General features: G+C 33.0%; 1 protein-coding gene across 1 annotated transcript in view; it reads right to left on the minus strand.

Moving 5' to 3' along the window:
• LOC125056868 (hydrocephalus-inducing protein-like) overlaps window positions 1-18,198 on the minus strand; it is a 56,865-nt gene extending 38,667 nt beyond the window's left edge. Inside the window, exons 1-27 of the mRNA XM_047660186.1 lie at window positions 18,018-18,198; window positions 17,641-17,790; window positions 17,381-17,574; window positions 16,946-17,211; window positions 16,439-16,878; window positions 16,188-16,373; window positions 16,039-16,105; window positions 15,153-15,967; window positions 14,225-14,395; window positions 13,597-13,779; window positions 13,140-13,349; window positions 12,501-12,640; window positions 11,418-11,559; window positions 10,882-11,099; window positions 9,461-9,555; window positions 8,885-9,028; window positions 8,395-8,646; window positions 8,065-8,252; window positions 7,392-7,624; window positions 6,956-7,117; window positions 6,332-6,372; window positions 6,154-6,222; window positions 4,015-4,214; window positions 2,873-3,127; window positions 1,873-1,983; window positions 1,348-1,465; window positions 369-534 (exon numbers count right to left, since the gene is read on the minus strand). Of these exons, the coding sequence (XP_047516142.1) occupies window positions 369-534; window positions 1,348-1,465; window positions 1,873-1,983; window positions 2,873-3,127; window positions 4,015-4,214; window positions 6,154-6,222; window positions 6,332-6,372; window positions 6,956-7,117; window positions 7,392-7,624; window positions 8,065-8,252; window positions 8,395-8,646; window positions 8,885-9,028; window positions 9,461-9,555; window positions 10,882-11,099; window positions 11,418-11,559; window positions 12,501-12,640; window positions 13,140-13,349; window positions 13,597-13,779; window positions 14,225-14,395; window positions 15,153-15,967; window positions 16,039-16,105; window positions 16,188-16,373; window positions 16,439-16,878; window positions 16,946-17,211; window positions 17,381-17,574; window positions 17,641-17,790; window positions 18,018-18,188 (5,387 nt within the window). The 5' untranslated portion in view covers window positions 18,189-18,198. The remainder of the gene's footprint in view (window positions 1-368; window positions 535-1,347; window positions 1,466-1,872; window positions 1,984-2,872; window positions 3,128-4,014; window positions 4,215-6,153; window positions 6,223-6,331; window positions 6,373-6,955; window positions 7,118-7,391; window positions 7,625-8,064; window positions 8,253-8,394; window positions 8,647-8,884; window positions 9,029-9,460; window positions 9,556-10,881; window positions 11,100-11,417; window positions 11,560-12,500; window positions 12,641-13,139; window positions 13,350-13,596; window positions 13,780-14,224; window positions 14,396-15,152; window positions 15,968-16,038; window positions 16,106-16,187; window positions 16,374-16,438; window positions 16,879-16,945; window positions 17,212-17,380; window positions 17,575-17,640; window positions 17,791-18,017) is intronic.
• Window positions 18,199-18,660: the final 462 nt, after the last annotated feature.

Here is an 18,660-nt window from a genome sequence, read left to right on the forward strand (position 1 = left end):
TAGAAAAACGACGGACTCGCTATGACAAACAACAAATATAAATAAATAAAAAATAGAAATTAATCGACTTTCCGATTAATCATTAGTGTTTATAGAATAAGTATTTTACAGCAATAAGGCTCCATAATTTTTTAAATTAGGATAGATGTAATATTATGTATAAGGTACAAACACGTTTTTTTTCTCTGTATGTTTTTTAACTCTTTAGTATATTAAGAATTTAAAATATCTACTGTGGTGTAGGCCCTCAGGCACCAACACCTTAGTGGTTTTATGGTGTTTTCCTGTACTGTTAGTTTTTATATATATTAAGCAATAATAAATATAAAAAAATATTCTTTAGCGATCTAGTATTATTAAAATAAAACCTTGGTAAATCGCAAATTGCCGAAACATTTATATCTATTCTCGAGGCTGGCCATCCACTGACTTCGACAAAGCGTTTGACAGCGTAATTTCCTTCGTATTGTGGACTGAACGAATATTTGCATCTCACGAGATCACCAGGCTCAAGGACTATTCGGCTATCACGCTCTGTAAATGTACAAAGAACTTTCCTGTCAGACAAATAGTCAACATTTCGATTGCTGGTTCACAATTAAGTGTATTGACTATTTATTAAAATGCAACTGGGACATGTGATATTTTTGTTTATGATTTATTGACTTTTATAAGTAATATTTTAACAACATTCATGATAATTTTAATAAATTTATGGGCAGTTATTTGATATATATAACTAAATAATTATAGGGCAGTGTTGGCCTAGTGACTTGTACGTGCGCATCTTATTCCTGGAGTCGTAGATTCGATTCCCGGCTGTGCACCAATGGACTCTCTGTCTTTGTGCGCATCTAACACTCGCTAGTTCGTTGAAGGAACGGCAACGTCGATGGTGTCTGTCAGGCACAGAAGAGAACCTACTTGCCTATTAAAAATGATCACGGAACAGATACAGAAATCTAAGGGCCTGCCCTGCGATTCTGTAACTCACTTTTCAAACTCACACAGCTGTTTTCGCATCGGCGGTCGCTCTCAAATCAGTCGTGAAGCAGTCATTTTATGATTTGGCATTCTGATAAACAAACTATAAGCTCCCACCTTTTCAGAATGCCAAATCATAAAATGACTGCTTCACGACTGATTTGAGAGCGACCGCCGATGCGAAAACCGCTGTGTGAGTTCGAAAAGTGAGTTACAGAATCGCTGGGCAGATCTAAAATTTTGTAGCGTCATTGGTATATATATACGTACGTAAGTAGTTATAGTAAATTTAAGTAGTAATTTTTAACTTACCAATTTCATAACCCCTTTAAATCAATATAAAATAATAATAATAAATTTTACCTGTAGTACACTTAACACTATGAAGAGGTAACGGATACATCTCTTCTTGATTATCTTCCGATGTTTTGTCGATGGACATAGATGGTATTTCACTTGTCGATGTCTGAGAGGATGTAACCTTTGAAATATTAAGTTTTTTGTTTATGAGTAGTTAGATATTTAAACAAACATTAATTTTGGTAATCATGGTCAAAGACTAGTCTATCTGACCTATATTGCCGAAGAACATCGACACGATTTATGTAAATAATCATAAATCCAAAGAAAAATTATTCAAATATTAATTATATTTATTTACTTTTAAACTGTGTTACGCAAGCACATGCAATCTTGAACAAGTCTGAAACTATAGCTGATCGGGTTACAATTTTAGTTCAACGAATTAAAACAAGGCTTAAAGCAAACTTATCAATATCCAAAGTCAATGACAGGAAAATAACAGTAAACAGTTAACACAATTTTACATAAAGTTCGATCAAAGTAGTATTTGCGTGATGTGCCATTATTTTAACAATGCAATATTACCTTTTTACCACAAGAACAATGCCATTTAGAGAGTATATTTAGCACATTATCCTGTGACGTATCATCCAACAAATTTAAATCCGTAAGAGGATTACATTCACATTTTTTAATCTGTAACAACATGACATAAAAAATAGGTTCATCCGCATAAGCGTCATCACGGCTACAGATTTGGCGGTTTTTAAGACACACCAATGTATATAAAATGTTTGTACCAAATAATAATATAATACATTTCTAACATAAACTAATCCAACCAAACAATTCTCAGAGCATACAGTTTGCGACCGCGGTTTAAACCGCCAAAACCTGCTGTGGCGTTAATACATAAGTACCAAAATTGTATATTAAACCATGCTTTAGCGATATGGCGTTCTCTTAACTTTTACTTCATATCCAAGTGAGAGCTGAATCATCTAGAAGAAAAAGGCAGAGATACCGTGCCTACATTGGCATGACAATGATGTATATAGTTATCATTGTTACTGAACTATGGGAGCAGAGTACGTCAGAGTATGTTCGCAAATGCATGTTTACAAGTTTCCCTAGTGTACAAATCTTAATATATATAAATTACGGGTCACGTTGTTTGTCCGCTATGTACTCCTAAACTACTGAACCCATTTCAATCAAATTTGCATACCGTGTGCAGTTTGATCTAACTTAAAAGATAGGACAGCTTACATCGTCATTTATACCCAATACGCAATATTATTTTATTGAAAATTATTTGTTTATTATTTGACAATTACAATTCTAACAGATGGCGCTGTGTTGAAAGTACCAACGTTTCACATTAGCTACAATTTAATGACATAACCATGACTGGCGTTCGACGTTTCCCTTGAATAGTTTACTACTATGTAATATAACAAAAACTTTAGCCACAGCAACGCTTGGCCGAGTCTGCTAATAAATAGCATTAAAACGCTGTAAAGTAGTTAATAATGGCTCTCTGAAGGGTTAGTCCAAGTTATTCATACCACAAAATATTTCTTACCGGCGATTCGTCCAAATATTTCCAACGTAACGGGTCTTCATGGTTCATCAAAGGAAAGGTTTTTGGCAAGAGAACCGTAAACTCTTTCAAATTAATCGGACAATTCAATATATCATGCTCTTTATCCTCGCGTAATGCGTCCTGAACCAACTCAGACCCCAAAAACATGTTAACGATCGCTGTCTTATAACGTAAACATGGACAGTATATTAGAGTCAACGGAAATCCCCTCTCACAAATACTGACTTCGGAAGTCTGAAAATGTCAAAACCATTAGTAAAGAACTTAGTATAGGTATGTTAACTAAAGCTGGCGGCTTCAACACATTTACACTTTGTGCTTGTGTAGTGTCTGTGAATAAAATAAAAAAAATAAAATATGTTTATTATGGAACATAAGATACATATATCACTTATTCCACGTCATTAAATTTGAATTTGTCGGCATCCCTACTCATCGGCAAAGAAGACAGAGGGTGTAGGCCAAGAGAAAAAGCCGGCGTAAAAAACTCTCGGTACTCTTTTAAAAAAAATAAGCGCGAGACGTGATGTCAAACTGAAATACAATCATAAATACATCATGAATAGACTGTCCATCTCTCTCGCGCTCGGTCAAGCTTATGAGTATAAAAGAGACAGTTATTGTTTTTCTTTTGCTACTGTTTATGTTGATCTTTACTGTACATGTTGATCTTTTTTCAAACATTACTAGACAGAGTAGACTAAAATATATAGCTTGGCAAAAAAGTCATATTTTTAAACATACTGAATAGTGAAATTGCATTAGTGTGAGTACTGTGAACGCGCCAGCTTTCGATAACCGACCTATAGTACAAGTTAATGCATACTTTCAGGGCAACCAACAATACAGTCGTGAAGTCTTTTAAATTCGGCGCAGTAGAAGTTGACTGATATGCTATAAAAGATGTGACCAACAATATGTACTCGCTTGTTAGAATACAAAATTCGCAATTAAATGAAGCAATCCCGCAAGGCTTCTTCATTTGAAAAGTAATTCTTTTATAGGTTTTTGGAATATAAGACTACTTGAAACATATTTAATTAAATTTGTCACTTAGGACCTTGCAACATATTTTATCCGAAACCACGAATAAAACTATAATTCCTACTAAGGGTTGTTACCTGAAGTTGAATTTCAGATTTTTTCTTCAATTTCTTATGAGACGATCCAACGATTTGACCACTAAAGCCGTACAATGGAAAACCCACTTCACCCTCTTCTATTATCCAATTATTCGCGATATTGACTAAATTCTCGTAAGTATTTTTGGAGTATTCATTGTATTTTGTGCTCATTAATAAATATTCACTGGTGGGTTTCGCTAAAAGTTAAAAATATAATGCTAATTTTTCGTTATAGACCAGTGCCGATAATTTTTGAAACCAAATAAAATTACAGTAGGATGAAACCCATTAGAAAAGCAGGGGAATATGATCAAGATGAAAGGAAAAATAAATTACGGTCGATCTGAGATCGGGAAGGGGTAGGGGGGGGGAGGTTTAAGGGTAAAAAACGGTTTATCTCGATTTCCGGCAAAACTAAAAGTCCTATCGAAGAAAACTAAATGGCAAAGTTATAGGTCATAAAAAGATCTACAACTTTTGTATTCACACATTTTTCACATAACCTCAAAATTTATGTGAAAATTTCAAAAAACCAACTTTTTGGTTTTTTATTTCTATCTTTTACAAAAATTTATTTTTTTAAACGAAATTTGGTGAAAACTTACCTTATTATGTCCCAAATATACTGTAATTTATTTGATTAAAAATATTTATTTTTTCACCTTATTTTGAATTAATATCGAAAAAAACACCCTAATTTTCAATCGAAAATTCTGACGTCAAAATTTCAGCTTTTTTCAAAAAGTTGGTGTGCTTTCAGTTCGTTGAAATCTCTACTTTCCTATGGTAAAAAAAATATGTTTTTTTTTCTTCTCTATGAAATACGAAAATTTTAGCCCATCTAAAGGCTAAAATTTTTTTTTTTAGGTCACTCAGGTATATATAGGTTATCTTAAAATAGTATTAAATAGGCATCTTATTATAATTTAAAGAAGATTCATAGAGAAGTAGGGAAGGGGATGACGGGTCTGGGCGTTACTGCATACGATTTTTTGCATTTTCTGAGAAGATTTACTATGGTAATATATATATTTTTTTTTACCATAGGAAAGTAGAGATTTCAACGAACTGAAAGCACACCAATTTTTTGAAAAAAGCTGAAATTTTGACGTCAGAATTTTCGATTGAAAATTAGGGTGTTTTTTCGATATTAATTCAAAATAAGGTGAAAAAATAAATATTTTTAATCAAATAAATTACAGTATATTTGGGACATAATAAGGTAAGTTTTCACCAAATTTCGTTTAAAAAAATAAATTTTTGTAAAAGATAGAAGTAAAAAACCAAAAAGTTGGTTTTTTGAATTTTTCACATAAATTTTGAGGTTATGTGAAAAATGTGTGAATACAAAAGTTGTAGATCTTTTTATGACCTATAACTTTGCCATTTAGTTTTCTTCGATAGGACTTTTAGTTTTGCCGGAAATCGAGATAAACCGTTTTTTACCCTTAAACCCCACCCCCCTACCCCTTCCCGATCTCAGATTGACCGTAATGTATTTTTCCTTTCATATTCCCCTGCTTTTCTAATGGGTTTCATTCTACTGTAATTTTTTTCACTTTTTATTATTTTTAAAGGCTATCTGCACTGGTCTATTAGGACAACAATTTTAATAATAATACTAACTTCTTTATTTCAGAAAGTTGTAGATTTCGATCCTAGTCGCTATGTTAGTATTGGTTATAAAACAATATTCTGAAAACTCCTTTAGTTAGGCACTACACCAACGTTGTAAGATCTGCGTGTTCTTTATAATCAACACATTCACGATTGTGCTACGCCTAACACGATGCTTCTAGAATACTAGGGCTCCTAGGCTGCACGAGTAAAATGACTGACAATACGCCTTTAACAGAATAACTTTTGACTGCCGGTGAGCTACGTGTAAACCTCGACAAATAACCTGCAACTCAATAACCCAAATACTATATTCCTCATTCACACACACATATATTTCTCAGTCACTCGTTTGAAGGAGCACACTTTTCAGCAACACTGGTGACTGTATCAACTTTAATATCACGTGACTGAAATACTATTTAATTAATATATTACTTTTTATTTTGGATACTTTAATAGTCTTTTGTTGTTATCAAAGAAAAATGATTTGCACATATTGCTAGTGATAAAACATACCTTTAGTATCTTCCTTTTTCATCTTTTTCTTCGATTCATTATCAATAACCAGTAATGATTTACTGCGATCTGGAATCAAATGATAAAAAAAAATATTAATTGATAATCCCGCTATTATAAAAATTAATTAATTTAAAAAAATACATTAAAAATAATAAACTTATACTAATTTTCATACCTCGACCACTCTTTTCTAGTTTGACGAAGTCATCTGGGTTTCTGCAATTGATAAAAGATATGCTGAATAGGAAATGTTTGTCTATGTTTGTTAATACCTGTTACTGAAATTTAAAATTTAAATTTCCATATTTTAAATATTACTGAGTATTAAATATGATTTTTTTCCCGTTAGGAGGTGATAGGGGTGACTATTTGCAATAATGATGCAAAGTCGCATTCCTATTCTGAGTTGTGACTTAACTATTGAAGTAGTTAAATTATTCGGCATCGCATGTTATGTTATTAATCTTGAAATTCTGTTGTATACAAAAACAATTTTCCGATCCATGTATGAAATTTGATGCTAACATTATCATATCTTTATGATATCGAGAGAACAAAGAACATAGACAACTCGTAGATCTATCTCTACGCAACTTTACAAGCATCAGTATTATTAATGCAAAGTATGTAGTAACTTGTGAATATTTAAGTGTGGTATTTACATTTAGGGCATAAATACCGTGTACTCTTTACATAGGCTAACAAACCAACGATTTTTGCATCATCTCTGCCATCTTGCGTATATTATGATAATAATAATTAAACTAATTATTATGGTTATTAATCACAAAAAAATAACCCTTGTTTTTCATAGTATTGCCTCCTTCTGTCTTCTAAGCCATATGTAATATAAATGGATTTATGTTCCGGATTAGCATTTTCAAATTCATTTTCATCCATGTCTTCAAAGCTATCTATAATATTTTCTATTTCTGTCTCGTCGTAAATCTTGGATGCGTTTCTGAAAAAAGAAAGGTAATCATAGATGTTTAAAGAACAGCCTTGCGATTCTGTAACTCACTTTTCGAACTCGCACAGCGGTTTTCGCAGCGGCGGTCGCGCTCAAATCAGTCGTGAAGCAGTCATTTTACTATTTGGCATTCCGATAAGGAGGGAGCTATACAAATAGATATTTTACACATGGACCAACCAAATACCTACCACCATTCAATTTCCGGCGAAAAATTATCTCGTTGATAGATAAAATTAAATATATAGTGTATATGGTTACTTACTCATCTACTTGTTCATGTTCTCGCAGCGTTTCCTCATGGCTTTGAGCCCATTTCGTGAAATCTGATTGACACAACACTAAATGTATATTCCATATATTACTTTTACACTTAATGACGGAAGTAAGTGTTAAAGGTGGACTTTTGAAAACGATACTCGTTAATGTATCCACGATGAACCCTCGGTTAAACTTTGGATGCTTAAAGAAGTCCGTTAAGAGTTCGGTTGTTAAATCCTGAAAAATTAACTAACTAAAATCGAATTTTTTGCGATTTGATTATGGATTTTTAATTTTATTAAAATAATAATAATAATCAAAACAAAACTATTGTACAACTTTTTATTGTTATGAGAAAATAAAAAAAATTATAAAAAATTCAGAATTTTAATGCGTACTTAAAAAATTCCGTTAAACTCTATATGTTTCGCGATATTGCGATCTCTCGACGTATGCTGTATCATGTTATCAGATTGTGCATTTTTCGATAGATCAAGCACGGAAAATAGCTAAATCTCTGTTTAGAAATAGAAATGATATGAAATTTTTAAGCATTTTAATTGTACAAAAATAATAATCTCGTGATTTTATTACAACTATTTGTTCTATCACTTATAATAGAATTTTGCCCCTAAAACACACATATTAGTTCAATAATTTTCATGAATACAGTTTACCATTTGAAACATTGTAGTGGATCCCATAGCTCCTACTGCTGAATGTGAAGTTATAGAAGATGTTGAAGATCTCTTTTTCTTTTTATCACTTGCTTTTGATCGCGGAGTTGCTATGTTTTTACTATTCGCCAAAAACTCTATTTTCTTCCATACTATGTCGAATTCGTCATCAGTTTCTTTAAACAAATCTGCAATGACACATTATACATATTCTCGTGTCTATTACTGTTTAATGTTTATTTGATTATTTGACGGTGCTCATTGCCGGAGTCACAGATTTAATATAAGGTTAGATAATTACTATTTGATCTCTTAACCCAAAAGATTTACCTTCACTTTCTGCTTCTTTCTCATCGTCCCCTTTAAATTTATGTATCACATCGAACATTTCATTAACTGCATTTAGTATGACCTGTTTTGCGTTACAAGTGCTTGTACATAATGCTTCCACAACGCACATGTCAATGTTGACTGTAGGAATTCCAAGTGCTTTGCCCGTTGAATAGGCCATCTCTTGGCAATTTATTTCTAAAACCATACAGTTAAATTTTTCATTGTCGCTTAGAACGAAATTTAGATCTCCTATAAGATTAACGAAGTCCAAATAAAACAATGAACTATATAATACTTTATTAAAAACGACAAACTCAATCAGGCAATCCACAAATCAGAAGCAATTAGGTGACGTATATAATATAGATGCAGTGATGACGATTTTATGTATTAAAGCTTTGTAAAAATAGCAAAAAATGTCCTATTTATACGTAGTAAATCTAAGTTTTATTACAACTTTCCTACCATTATATAATCGCTGTCTAACCTTCACAAGGTGAACCGTGAAAGAATATTAAAATTCCTTTAGCATGATTGTCAGCTTGGTCATCAGCTGTCGATGTAGCTTCGTAAGCTGCGATGCATTCCTTCAAAGGATCTACTTTAGATTCTTTTAAGGAGCCAATAATATCTGTAAAAAACATTATCTACAAATGGCTGATATCTAATAATTTTTAAACTGGTAATACTGGTTTATACGCCCTTCGCAATACCAGCTAATACTGGATTTTAATAGGTGTATTCTCATAACAGTAAAAAGTAGTATAAGTAGCGGCACGAAACTCTAGCGCTGACCGTTATTGCGCAGAAGTAAAAAATAAGGTACCTGAGGGGGGCTAGCGGAATGAAGAGCGTCGATTGGCTCTCCAGTCGCATTTTGTCCCCCGCGCGACAGTACACATGCGCAGCAATCCCCTCCACGTATCGGCCAGCGCTAGACTTACGTGCCGCTGGTTATACAATAGTTTTGTTTATTCTGTAACCCATGTGAAGCATTACTACTTCATTTATAATTTTGATGACGCTTACGGACACTGAAAGAAACTAAACAAACCATACTTACCATTTATAATTTCAGCTTCAGTTCGTGCCTTTTTTGGACTTAAATTATCTCGTGTAGTGGTCTTTGATACAGGACCCTTAACATTCTTGGATTTTCTGAAATTTTTATTATTTTTCTAATCTTATTTCGTAGTTAAAATATTTTTACATTTTAAAAAATCTTACTTGGCAGCGGCAGTTTGTTTTGTTGAAATCTTGGACATCTGACCTTCTTCTTCAATGCACCTGTTATATTACAATATTACTCAAATGTTTTTCCTTTATCAACCCATTACTGGTACTAGAAATGTAATCAACAGATAGCCAAGAAGAACCAGAAGTTAACGAAAAAATTGTGTTGCACTGTTAAATACCTACATGTAATCTACTATATAAAAATAAGTCGGGTTTTCCTTCCTGACGCTATAACTCAAGAACGCACGAACCGATTTCCACGGTTTTGCATTCGTTGGAAAGGTCTCGGGCTCCGTGAGGTTTATAAAGAAAATTCAGGAAAAATTTCAACAGAAATGCGGGATCACCAAACGAAATGTTACATAAAACTAAGCCATCTGGTGGCGAAACGGAGTTCGCCGAGTTTGCTAGTCATTTATAAATAGCCTAATTGATGTACATCTATTGCGTTACAAATACAATAAAGTTATTGTTTACACAAAGAAAATATTAACCTTTTTACTCGTTCTTTAAATCTGACATAAAAATTCATGATTGCCTCGGGCATACCCGCCCCTGGTCGTATCGCTTTAACCAACATTTCATCCGGCTTATTGTAGTATTTATGAAGCAGTTGATATATTTCGTCTTCTTCATTCCAATTTCTACAGAAAATGGAAAGGCAAATTTACACTGTAACTTTGTTGAGTATAGTAGATATATATAATTGATATAGTATTTGTGTTTGTTTTCTAATGCCTTTACTACACAAAGTAGTTATCCCCTGCCGGTTAAGAGCATAACATCAGCCAGTCCTAACTGTTCAATTCCACGTCGTGCCTCCCAGGCATTGCTGCAGCAGATCGAACAGAGAAGGTACCAAACCCAAAATTAAAGGGTGCCTCGTCAAGTGTCTTGATTGTGATGGACAAATTGTCCAATCAAAAAGCAACCGATTATGAAAAAAAAAAAGAAATTAATATTTTTTTTTTGTCAAATTTTCATTATTAATTTAATAAGCTAAAAAAAAGCAACATGGATAAATATCTTCGCCCTGAAAGATTTGAAATCGACGTCAAATAGCTCTGGTACGAGAGCTTGGATAAATAGATAAATAAATAATGACTATCATAACGTCACAGAAAAAAAAATCTTATATATTTTTGTATTATTATAAAACCAAACCGCGAAAAATACGTAGGTATTTTAACACAATTTTGTTTGATAATTGATGTTTGTTAATTTAAAAAACTTTGTAGAAATACTAACACATCACTATGCGCCACAATGAGCTCTATCGGAAACGGACATGGGTTCGTCAATCCAAAATAAATATCTGTGGTTTCAGCCCAGGGTAGAGTTGGCGGGAAACTAACATTCGGTCCAATAATGTGAACCTGTGGCACAATACCCTGCCCCGACACCGGTATAGTCATTCGATTTGGGTTCATATGGAATTTGAAAATTAGTAGACCTTCGTACGGAAGCTAAAAAAATTACCAGAATTATGATGGGTTCAGGTTGATTGGGAAGGAATGCTGATCACCTATATATCATCATCATGGCACGGGGCATACAAACAATAATGATATAAGATAAATAAACCTTCGTAATCATTGAATAAGTTTGCTATTTAAATGTAGTACTTTCTATATATTAGAGACGTTGGAAGAGTTTTCAGTCAATATTTATTAATAGCTTCTTTCCCTACTATAGTTACTATGCATCGATTTATCTAAGCCGCATTATATTGAAATTATAATATTATATAGAGTTTAGACATTACATAAATTTCAATACAATACCTCCATGATAGGTTTAAAAGCTATACTAAGCCAGCCTCCTTCCCCTGGCTCAAACTTTCCAGAACTATCAAGGACTATCATAGGATTAGGGCCTGGTGTTTTAGACTTCAAAGTCACATACCATATGCATGTTGGTTTTCCACTGAAATTAATGATTTCATTAAAAATTGCATTGTATACAGCTGGCGTATCGTAAATTATCGGAAGACCCTTAAGAAAAAAAATAAAAATGTGTGCGTGTACTAGTTAGTACACACGTAAGAAGTGAAACTTCTTTTTGACCTTATTTTTCGAAAAATGATCTACTATATGCAACTTTACAGAAATTGGTTAAATAAAGTTAAATTAGATAAAGTTTAACAAAAGGCTTTTATTATCATAGACATGAATACAAATACAATTATTTCATTTTAACTTATTACTAAACTACTAAGATTATTACAGAATTTCATTAATTGTAATAGAATTATTAGTATTACTATCATTGTTATCGTTATTATATACATATTTTTGTTACTAATGGCTTCGAATCTCTTCGGATCAACCGTGGTAGGGACAAGAAAAAGATGGCGCGTAACCGAAAAATGTGACAAATGTGTGTAAATATTTTTCCAACGCCGATAAAGAAGTTTGACTTCAAAAAGCAACATGGCGCGTAACCTGCTACAAAACTTCTCCCATACGTCGATAAAGAAGTTTCACTTCAAAAGATGGCGCGTAACGAAAAAATGTTACACTAAATTTTTTTTCAACCCCGATAAAAAATTTTCACTTCAAAAACGCACTCATTTCCTCATTGTGTTACCTTTTTTAGTAATGATATTTTTTATTTTTTATTAAGTAATTAATTATATAGTTTCAAGCCGAAAGCCCACGGCGTCTAATCACTATTGAGACTGGTCACTTACGCAAGAGATATAAAGCTCAAGTATATTTTAAACACATCTGTACACTACATCGAATTTCCTAGTTTCGGGCTGGGCTACCTTTGTAAAATTTCTTTGAAAAATAGTTATGATATTTTTATATGAATCTTATTGTTGGGCAGCTGGTTCCATATAGAGCAAAACATAATATACATACATATTTTTTAAGGGTATGGAAGATATGACTTTGTCACCGCATCGTACTGTACCGAAGTCGATAGCTCTTACATTAGACATTAAATAGGGAACAGCACACAATGCTTTTATTTGAACTGGAATAGTTACGCCGTATGGTACCTGAAGAATAAAATTATTAAACCGTGGATTTGATTACTTTTATATGAGTATTATTACTGCATTGACTTAAGAACTGCCCTGCGATTCTGTTACTCACTTCACGAACTCACACAGCGGTTTTCGCATCGGCGGTCGCTCTCAAATCAGTCGTGAAGCAGTCATTTTATGATTTGGCATTCTGATAAACATTAAACTACAAGCAAGAAATGGTGGGACCATTTCAGAATGCCAAATCATAAAATGACTGCTTCACGACTGATTTGAGAGCGACCGCCGATGCGAAAACCGCTGTGTGAGTTCGTGAAGTGAGTTACAGAATCGCAGGGCTGGCTTTAAAAATAAATTAAAATTCATTAAATTTTTCTTGAGGATCATAAGCGTACCTCGGTCTAAGACTCAGATTTAGGTCTCGGAAAATATCGTTATAAATTACGAAACTTGACTGTCCCAAATTTAATATTGAAAACTAAAACATACATAACAATTAACAATGACTTACGTCAATATTAAAGGAAGTTTCGACATTTTGTTCTAATTCCGTAAAATCGTTTGATGTTGGAGAAAATGTGGCTTCTAATTTTCCAGATTCCCCTGGATTTAACTTTCCACACAATTTTAATCCGAGCCATATAGGAACTTGGGTCCCTTTCGCAAAATGTAGTTTGATGACAATAGGTCCGTAATTAATAATATCTACACAGCAGTGAACCTATACAGAGATTAATATATTTGTTATTTAAAAAGTTACTAGAAAGTTACGTTCAGGTTCTTCCCGGAAGAATAACCCGCAGCACTTAGTTCACAGGTGACGAAAAGGATTCTATAGGTCTTTTGCTCCGTTACGTTTCAATACCAATACTAAATAGTTTAATGTATGCTGATAATCATAATAGTACTAGATGTCATAAGGAAAAACAAAATAAATTATTTATTCAACTGTTTTTTGAGATACTTACGCAACTTCCAGTTATTACAACTCCATAATCAATAACGTACGGTGTTGTCTGAAAACCTGGTATCGGTATCATTTTCGATGTAGTAGAATAGACATTTAGAATGTCTGGTCGTAATTTAATGTAATTTATCAGTAGCATCCGTTCAATCGCGAGTTCAATGTCCATGGAAGACGGGTATCCATCCTAAAGAGGGTAGTAAGTATTTTACTGTTAAAAAGAAGTTAACATTCATTAAAATAAATAGGAAATCAGTGGCGCTACAACCTCTTTAGGTCTGGGCCTCAGATTTCAGAATCTGTTTCATGATCATTTTTAAATCTAATAGGCAAGTAGGTGATCAGCCTCCAGTGCCTGACACACGCCGTCGACTTTGTGGGTCTAACATTCATTATTTATATATAAAATTCTTTAGAAAACTAATCTGTGTCTAGCTGAATAATTTTTAGTAAGTAACGACAAGTCATAATCACTTCAAACGTTAAAGATGTCAAGAAAACTTATTCTTTGTTTTACATAATCTTTATAAACAAATGAAAGCGTTGAAAAAAATATTATTACATATTCTTTAAAATCATTTTGATCTTTATCTTATATCTTTGTGAGAAATAAATTCTGAAAAAGGATGTACCCATGTAGAACATATAAACCAATCCTTCTGAAACATTGGGTCTTCAAAACATTTTTCTGTAAATGGTGAATTTAGGTGTTCTGTCATGCGATTCGTAAATATTTCATTAATGGCCTCCAAATATTCTTCGGTCAGTGTAGGAATTGCTTGGTACCCAACTTCTGGACTTAGCTGTAAAGTAATATTGAAAATTAATCAATAGTATACAAGACGTTTTATCGAGCAAAGCTTTATGGTCTTAGTAAAGTCCATGCGTCGGGTTGTCTCTCTCCCTAAAATATGGCGAGGGGGCCGATGGCTGGCCATGCGTCATACTCGTGAACGGGTGCTACTTGTGGTGACTGGTCGTACTTGAATTCGTGTATGCGGTGATGTTAATTATTTCGACTATGTGTTTGCGTGTTGTTCCCACGAGAATGTAAGTGCGTGCTCCTATTTCACCATGCATCCTGCTGATAGAGGACAAGTCTTTGTTTTTAATTTGTTATTATTATTAATTACTTAAGATGTCATGTGGAACATGGTGTAATGATTGCAGCTCCTTACAAACGTTGTGTAAAAAAAATGGCGATTAAAAAGAGTGGCGGAGAGTTTATTGCCTCCCTTCTCTTCCGTTCTACGCCCTTGATTTGAGAACTGGCACTAAATGTAAAATTTGAAGCATCAATATGCATTTCTTTACTGACGAGTCATAAGTGTACAATGTGTTGCCAATATGATTAAATGATTATATATCAATATGATTGAATTTTTAGGAGTAGCAAAAACATGTTAGCATAGGCCACGACTTTCGTATAAAGTTTATTTTTGAAGATGTAGTATCCACTTAACCCAAATTTATTTTTACTTTCAGAACGCATTCAACGCAACGAATTCCTAGTTTAGCCCTTAATAAATAGGCACTTATGAAGGGTAAATTCAGATTTACCTTGGCTATTTCTGGTCGCGGCAATGAAATATAGACTTGTGGTATAACACCCCATCCAAAAACTTCAATAGGTATAAAAGGAAGATGACCAACTTCCAACACAAAGGTACTACTAAAATAACCCATGGCACCAGGTCTTACTTCAATGTTAACACTAATGAACTCTTCTGGCTCTAAAACTCTACCATCAGGAATAACATTAAGTATGGTACCATATAAATCATTTTCCCATTTCGGTTCGTTTAAATACGTTTTATATTCGAAGGGCAGTTGTGACACATTTGTCAATATCAATTGTTCAAAGGCATTTTCATGAAAGGACCTTATTTTGAAATTTATCTTTCCTGTGTTAAGTTTGTAGATCAAATCCGAACTTTGGCCGGTAACTAGTATACTTTCAGCTGGTCCACCCAGTACTTCACACTCTAAAGTAGCACGAATATTCATATTTACATTAGGCCTAAAAATTACATGAATGAATTCCACCTCATTAGGTTTTAGTAGCCCACGATGGGGGATTAACTGTAGCACGTCATTAATACAAATTGGGCTTTTATCTTTTTTTGAAAACTTATGTATCCATTCAAAATCAGACTCGTAATCAACATCAACCATTGGTGTAATAGTCTTCATTGTTATGTATTTTTTAAACTTAATGTCTTGTGTTATATCTTCATTAAGAACTGATATCGTTTCAAGAGGCACTTCGTTCTGAGTAGTCGATATTAAACTTTTATCAATAATCTCTTTGCCTATATTATCAACAGCTGATCCCACAGGTGTTCGACACGCTAATATTTCATGCAATTCACCACCTAAAATTTTATTTTAATAAAATAATAATCAAAGTAAATCGGACAAAATAAATATTTATTAATTTAAGTACCACTTCTACCAGTACTAGCTTCAGTTTCTGTTGAACTCTTGTAGACGGTGTCTGCGGATCGACCTGGCTATAAAATGAATAATATATAAATTACTAATTTATTTATTTAAGTGTTATTAATTCTACTATTATATTTATTAAATGTTTACCAGTTTTGTCTCCAAGATACAATATTTTTTCCAGTTAAATTGATAGCATACGAGTAAGGGCGTCACATTTTGTATCTTAAAAGTTTTACTCTCAATACTTCCATTAAGAACGCATTGAAAATCTATTCGCGGAGTTAGTATGAGCACATTTGGAAAGTTTATTTTTCCAATTAGTTTAATGACATCCTAAAAAGTAAACAATGTAAGATCATATAAAGGTATTAATCTATGTACAGAATAAAATCTCTTACTTTATTTTTATGGCCCTTAAATTTAACTCGTAACAAATCACAATAAACACGAGATTTTAGCGACAAATGTTTTGTCGTATCAAATAAAACTTGTATCTTCATAACTTCTTGATCTTCTAATCGTTCTTCGATTGAATGTGTCAAATTAAAAGCCAATTTTATTTTATTTATATCTTGAAAGAAATGAAGAGGTTCATTCCGTAATGGATCCACTGGTTTAAGAGTTAAATAGTCCATAAATATTTTGCACTGGTAAGGGTCACTGTCTGTCATTTTAAGAACATTTAAATCTGATTCAGTATAGCAAATACAACCACAAAGATTTTCCTCGTCAGGTAATACTTTATATGTTGTTTGTTTATGGATGATTGCAAATGGCGGTTTTACACTGATATCAAAATCTAAGGGTAATTTTGAAACGTTTCTTATTGTAACGATATCTGAAATCGATTTGCGATAAATATAGTATCAACATTTTATCAAAAAAGTTATAACATATAATCCTACCTGTTAATTTATAAAATTCGCTATATGGACCGTAATCATACTGAAAATCTAAAACATTTGATGAAATTTCTATTTTTGGGTCTACGAATTCTGCTATGATTTGACACTCGAGAAGTAATTCCTTCTTATTTATCCCTTCCACACTTCCTACTAGATACCACATTTCTTTAACAGTCGTAACTTTATGGGAAAGGCCAGTTATTGTCAATTCTAACTTCTCACCAGCCGCCACTTTAAATGATTTAGGTTCCAAGTTATAGAATGCTCTGAAAATTATTCCTTATGCTTTCGATTACAATTAAATAAACAATATATTTAAGACTTATTTAACAATTTGGTCTACTATTGGACTACCATTTTGCGGCATATATTCAAGGTTTACCAGTAATATCAACCCATTTCAAACTTAATTTATTATTAGTTTATAGATCTTACACAGAATGTTGCTTTGTTTTCGGCGCTTTGTAATACTCGCTCCATTCTAATGCGTGCATTCGTGTCCCACAGTTTTCCATTATCACTTGACCGTTCAACGGTATTTTAGTAAAATGCCTTCCAAGCACTACCCTGTCTCTAAATTCACCAACTAAAATACTCGTTCCTACACCAGTCGCCGATAGTGGAACCAACTAAAACAAAACAGTTTCTATATAACCAACTAATGATAGTTACCATAGTAATCAAAAATAACTTACAATATCTTTGACTCTTTCCAACTGAATGACAGCCTTATTAGTATAGCTGTCAGCATCAATAAGATATAGAGATAGAGTAAGATCTGTTTCACCTTCTGGTTCAATAAATCCTTCTGTAGGGTAAATTTGCCAACGACCATCGCGGTTCAACTGGAATTCAATACATAATATTGCATATCTTAAGCATTATATTTGTATTGTCTTACTGTAGTTTAATCATTGTTGTTGCACAAATTAGCTAAATTGTATATCCGATAATAACGACGATAGCAACCTACCTACCTAGTCTACGCCTTTTTTCATATTGAATTACTATGAGTAGGCTTGCAAGACATACATTTTCTGGAATAGTTTTACTCATTATATAAAACACTAACCAGAGAGGCTCTAAAATTGACCACCACTGGAGAGTCGTTACAAAGTGTAAGCGTTTTTTGAGTTCTTGTTAGTAATTTAACTTGGCCCCAATGAAGAGCTATTGGTGTACAAGTAACTATAGGCCGCACACCACACCCATTTATGCGACAAATTTGAACCGGTGACGACATTCCAAAAAGATTAACACTGAAATTGCAATTATTAACGTAGTTTAATAAAGATGTGAAAAAACTAAATCAAAGTTCTGTTTATTACCAAATCGATTGTTCTTGCATTCCCAAGACATTCGTTTTAATTATAACTGGTAAGCATAATGTACAATTTGGTGTAATCAAGCCTTCTTTCACGCCGACTGTAACTTCTAACGTTGATGATTCCTAGAAAAAGAACACTCATAATATGAAATGTATATATTTATAGAATAGAACAGATACCTTACCCATAACTTAAATACTTTTACTATCAAAGTTAATCATTTCAGACGCTAAGCTTGACTTTTTCATAAATCAACTAGAAATGGAATAAATATCTGCAATTCTTAAGTCGTATTTGGAATTGCTAAATAAGTTTAAATAGATTAAAACAATGAATACCTCAGGTTCTTCTAATGTAAAATAACCCCAAAACTCATTACTAGTTATC

This window comes from Pieris napi, chromosome 15 (genome assembly GCF_905475465.1).
Source record: "Pieris napi chromosome 15, ilPieNapi1.2, whole genome shotgun sequence".
Classification (NCBI taxonomy): Eukaryota; Metazoa; Arthropoda; class Insecta; order Lepidoptera; family Pieridae; genus Pieris; species Pieris napi.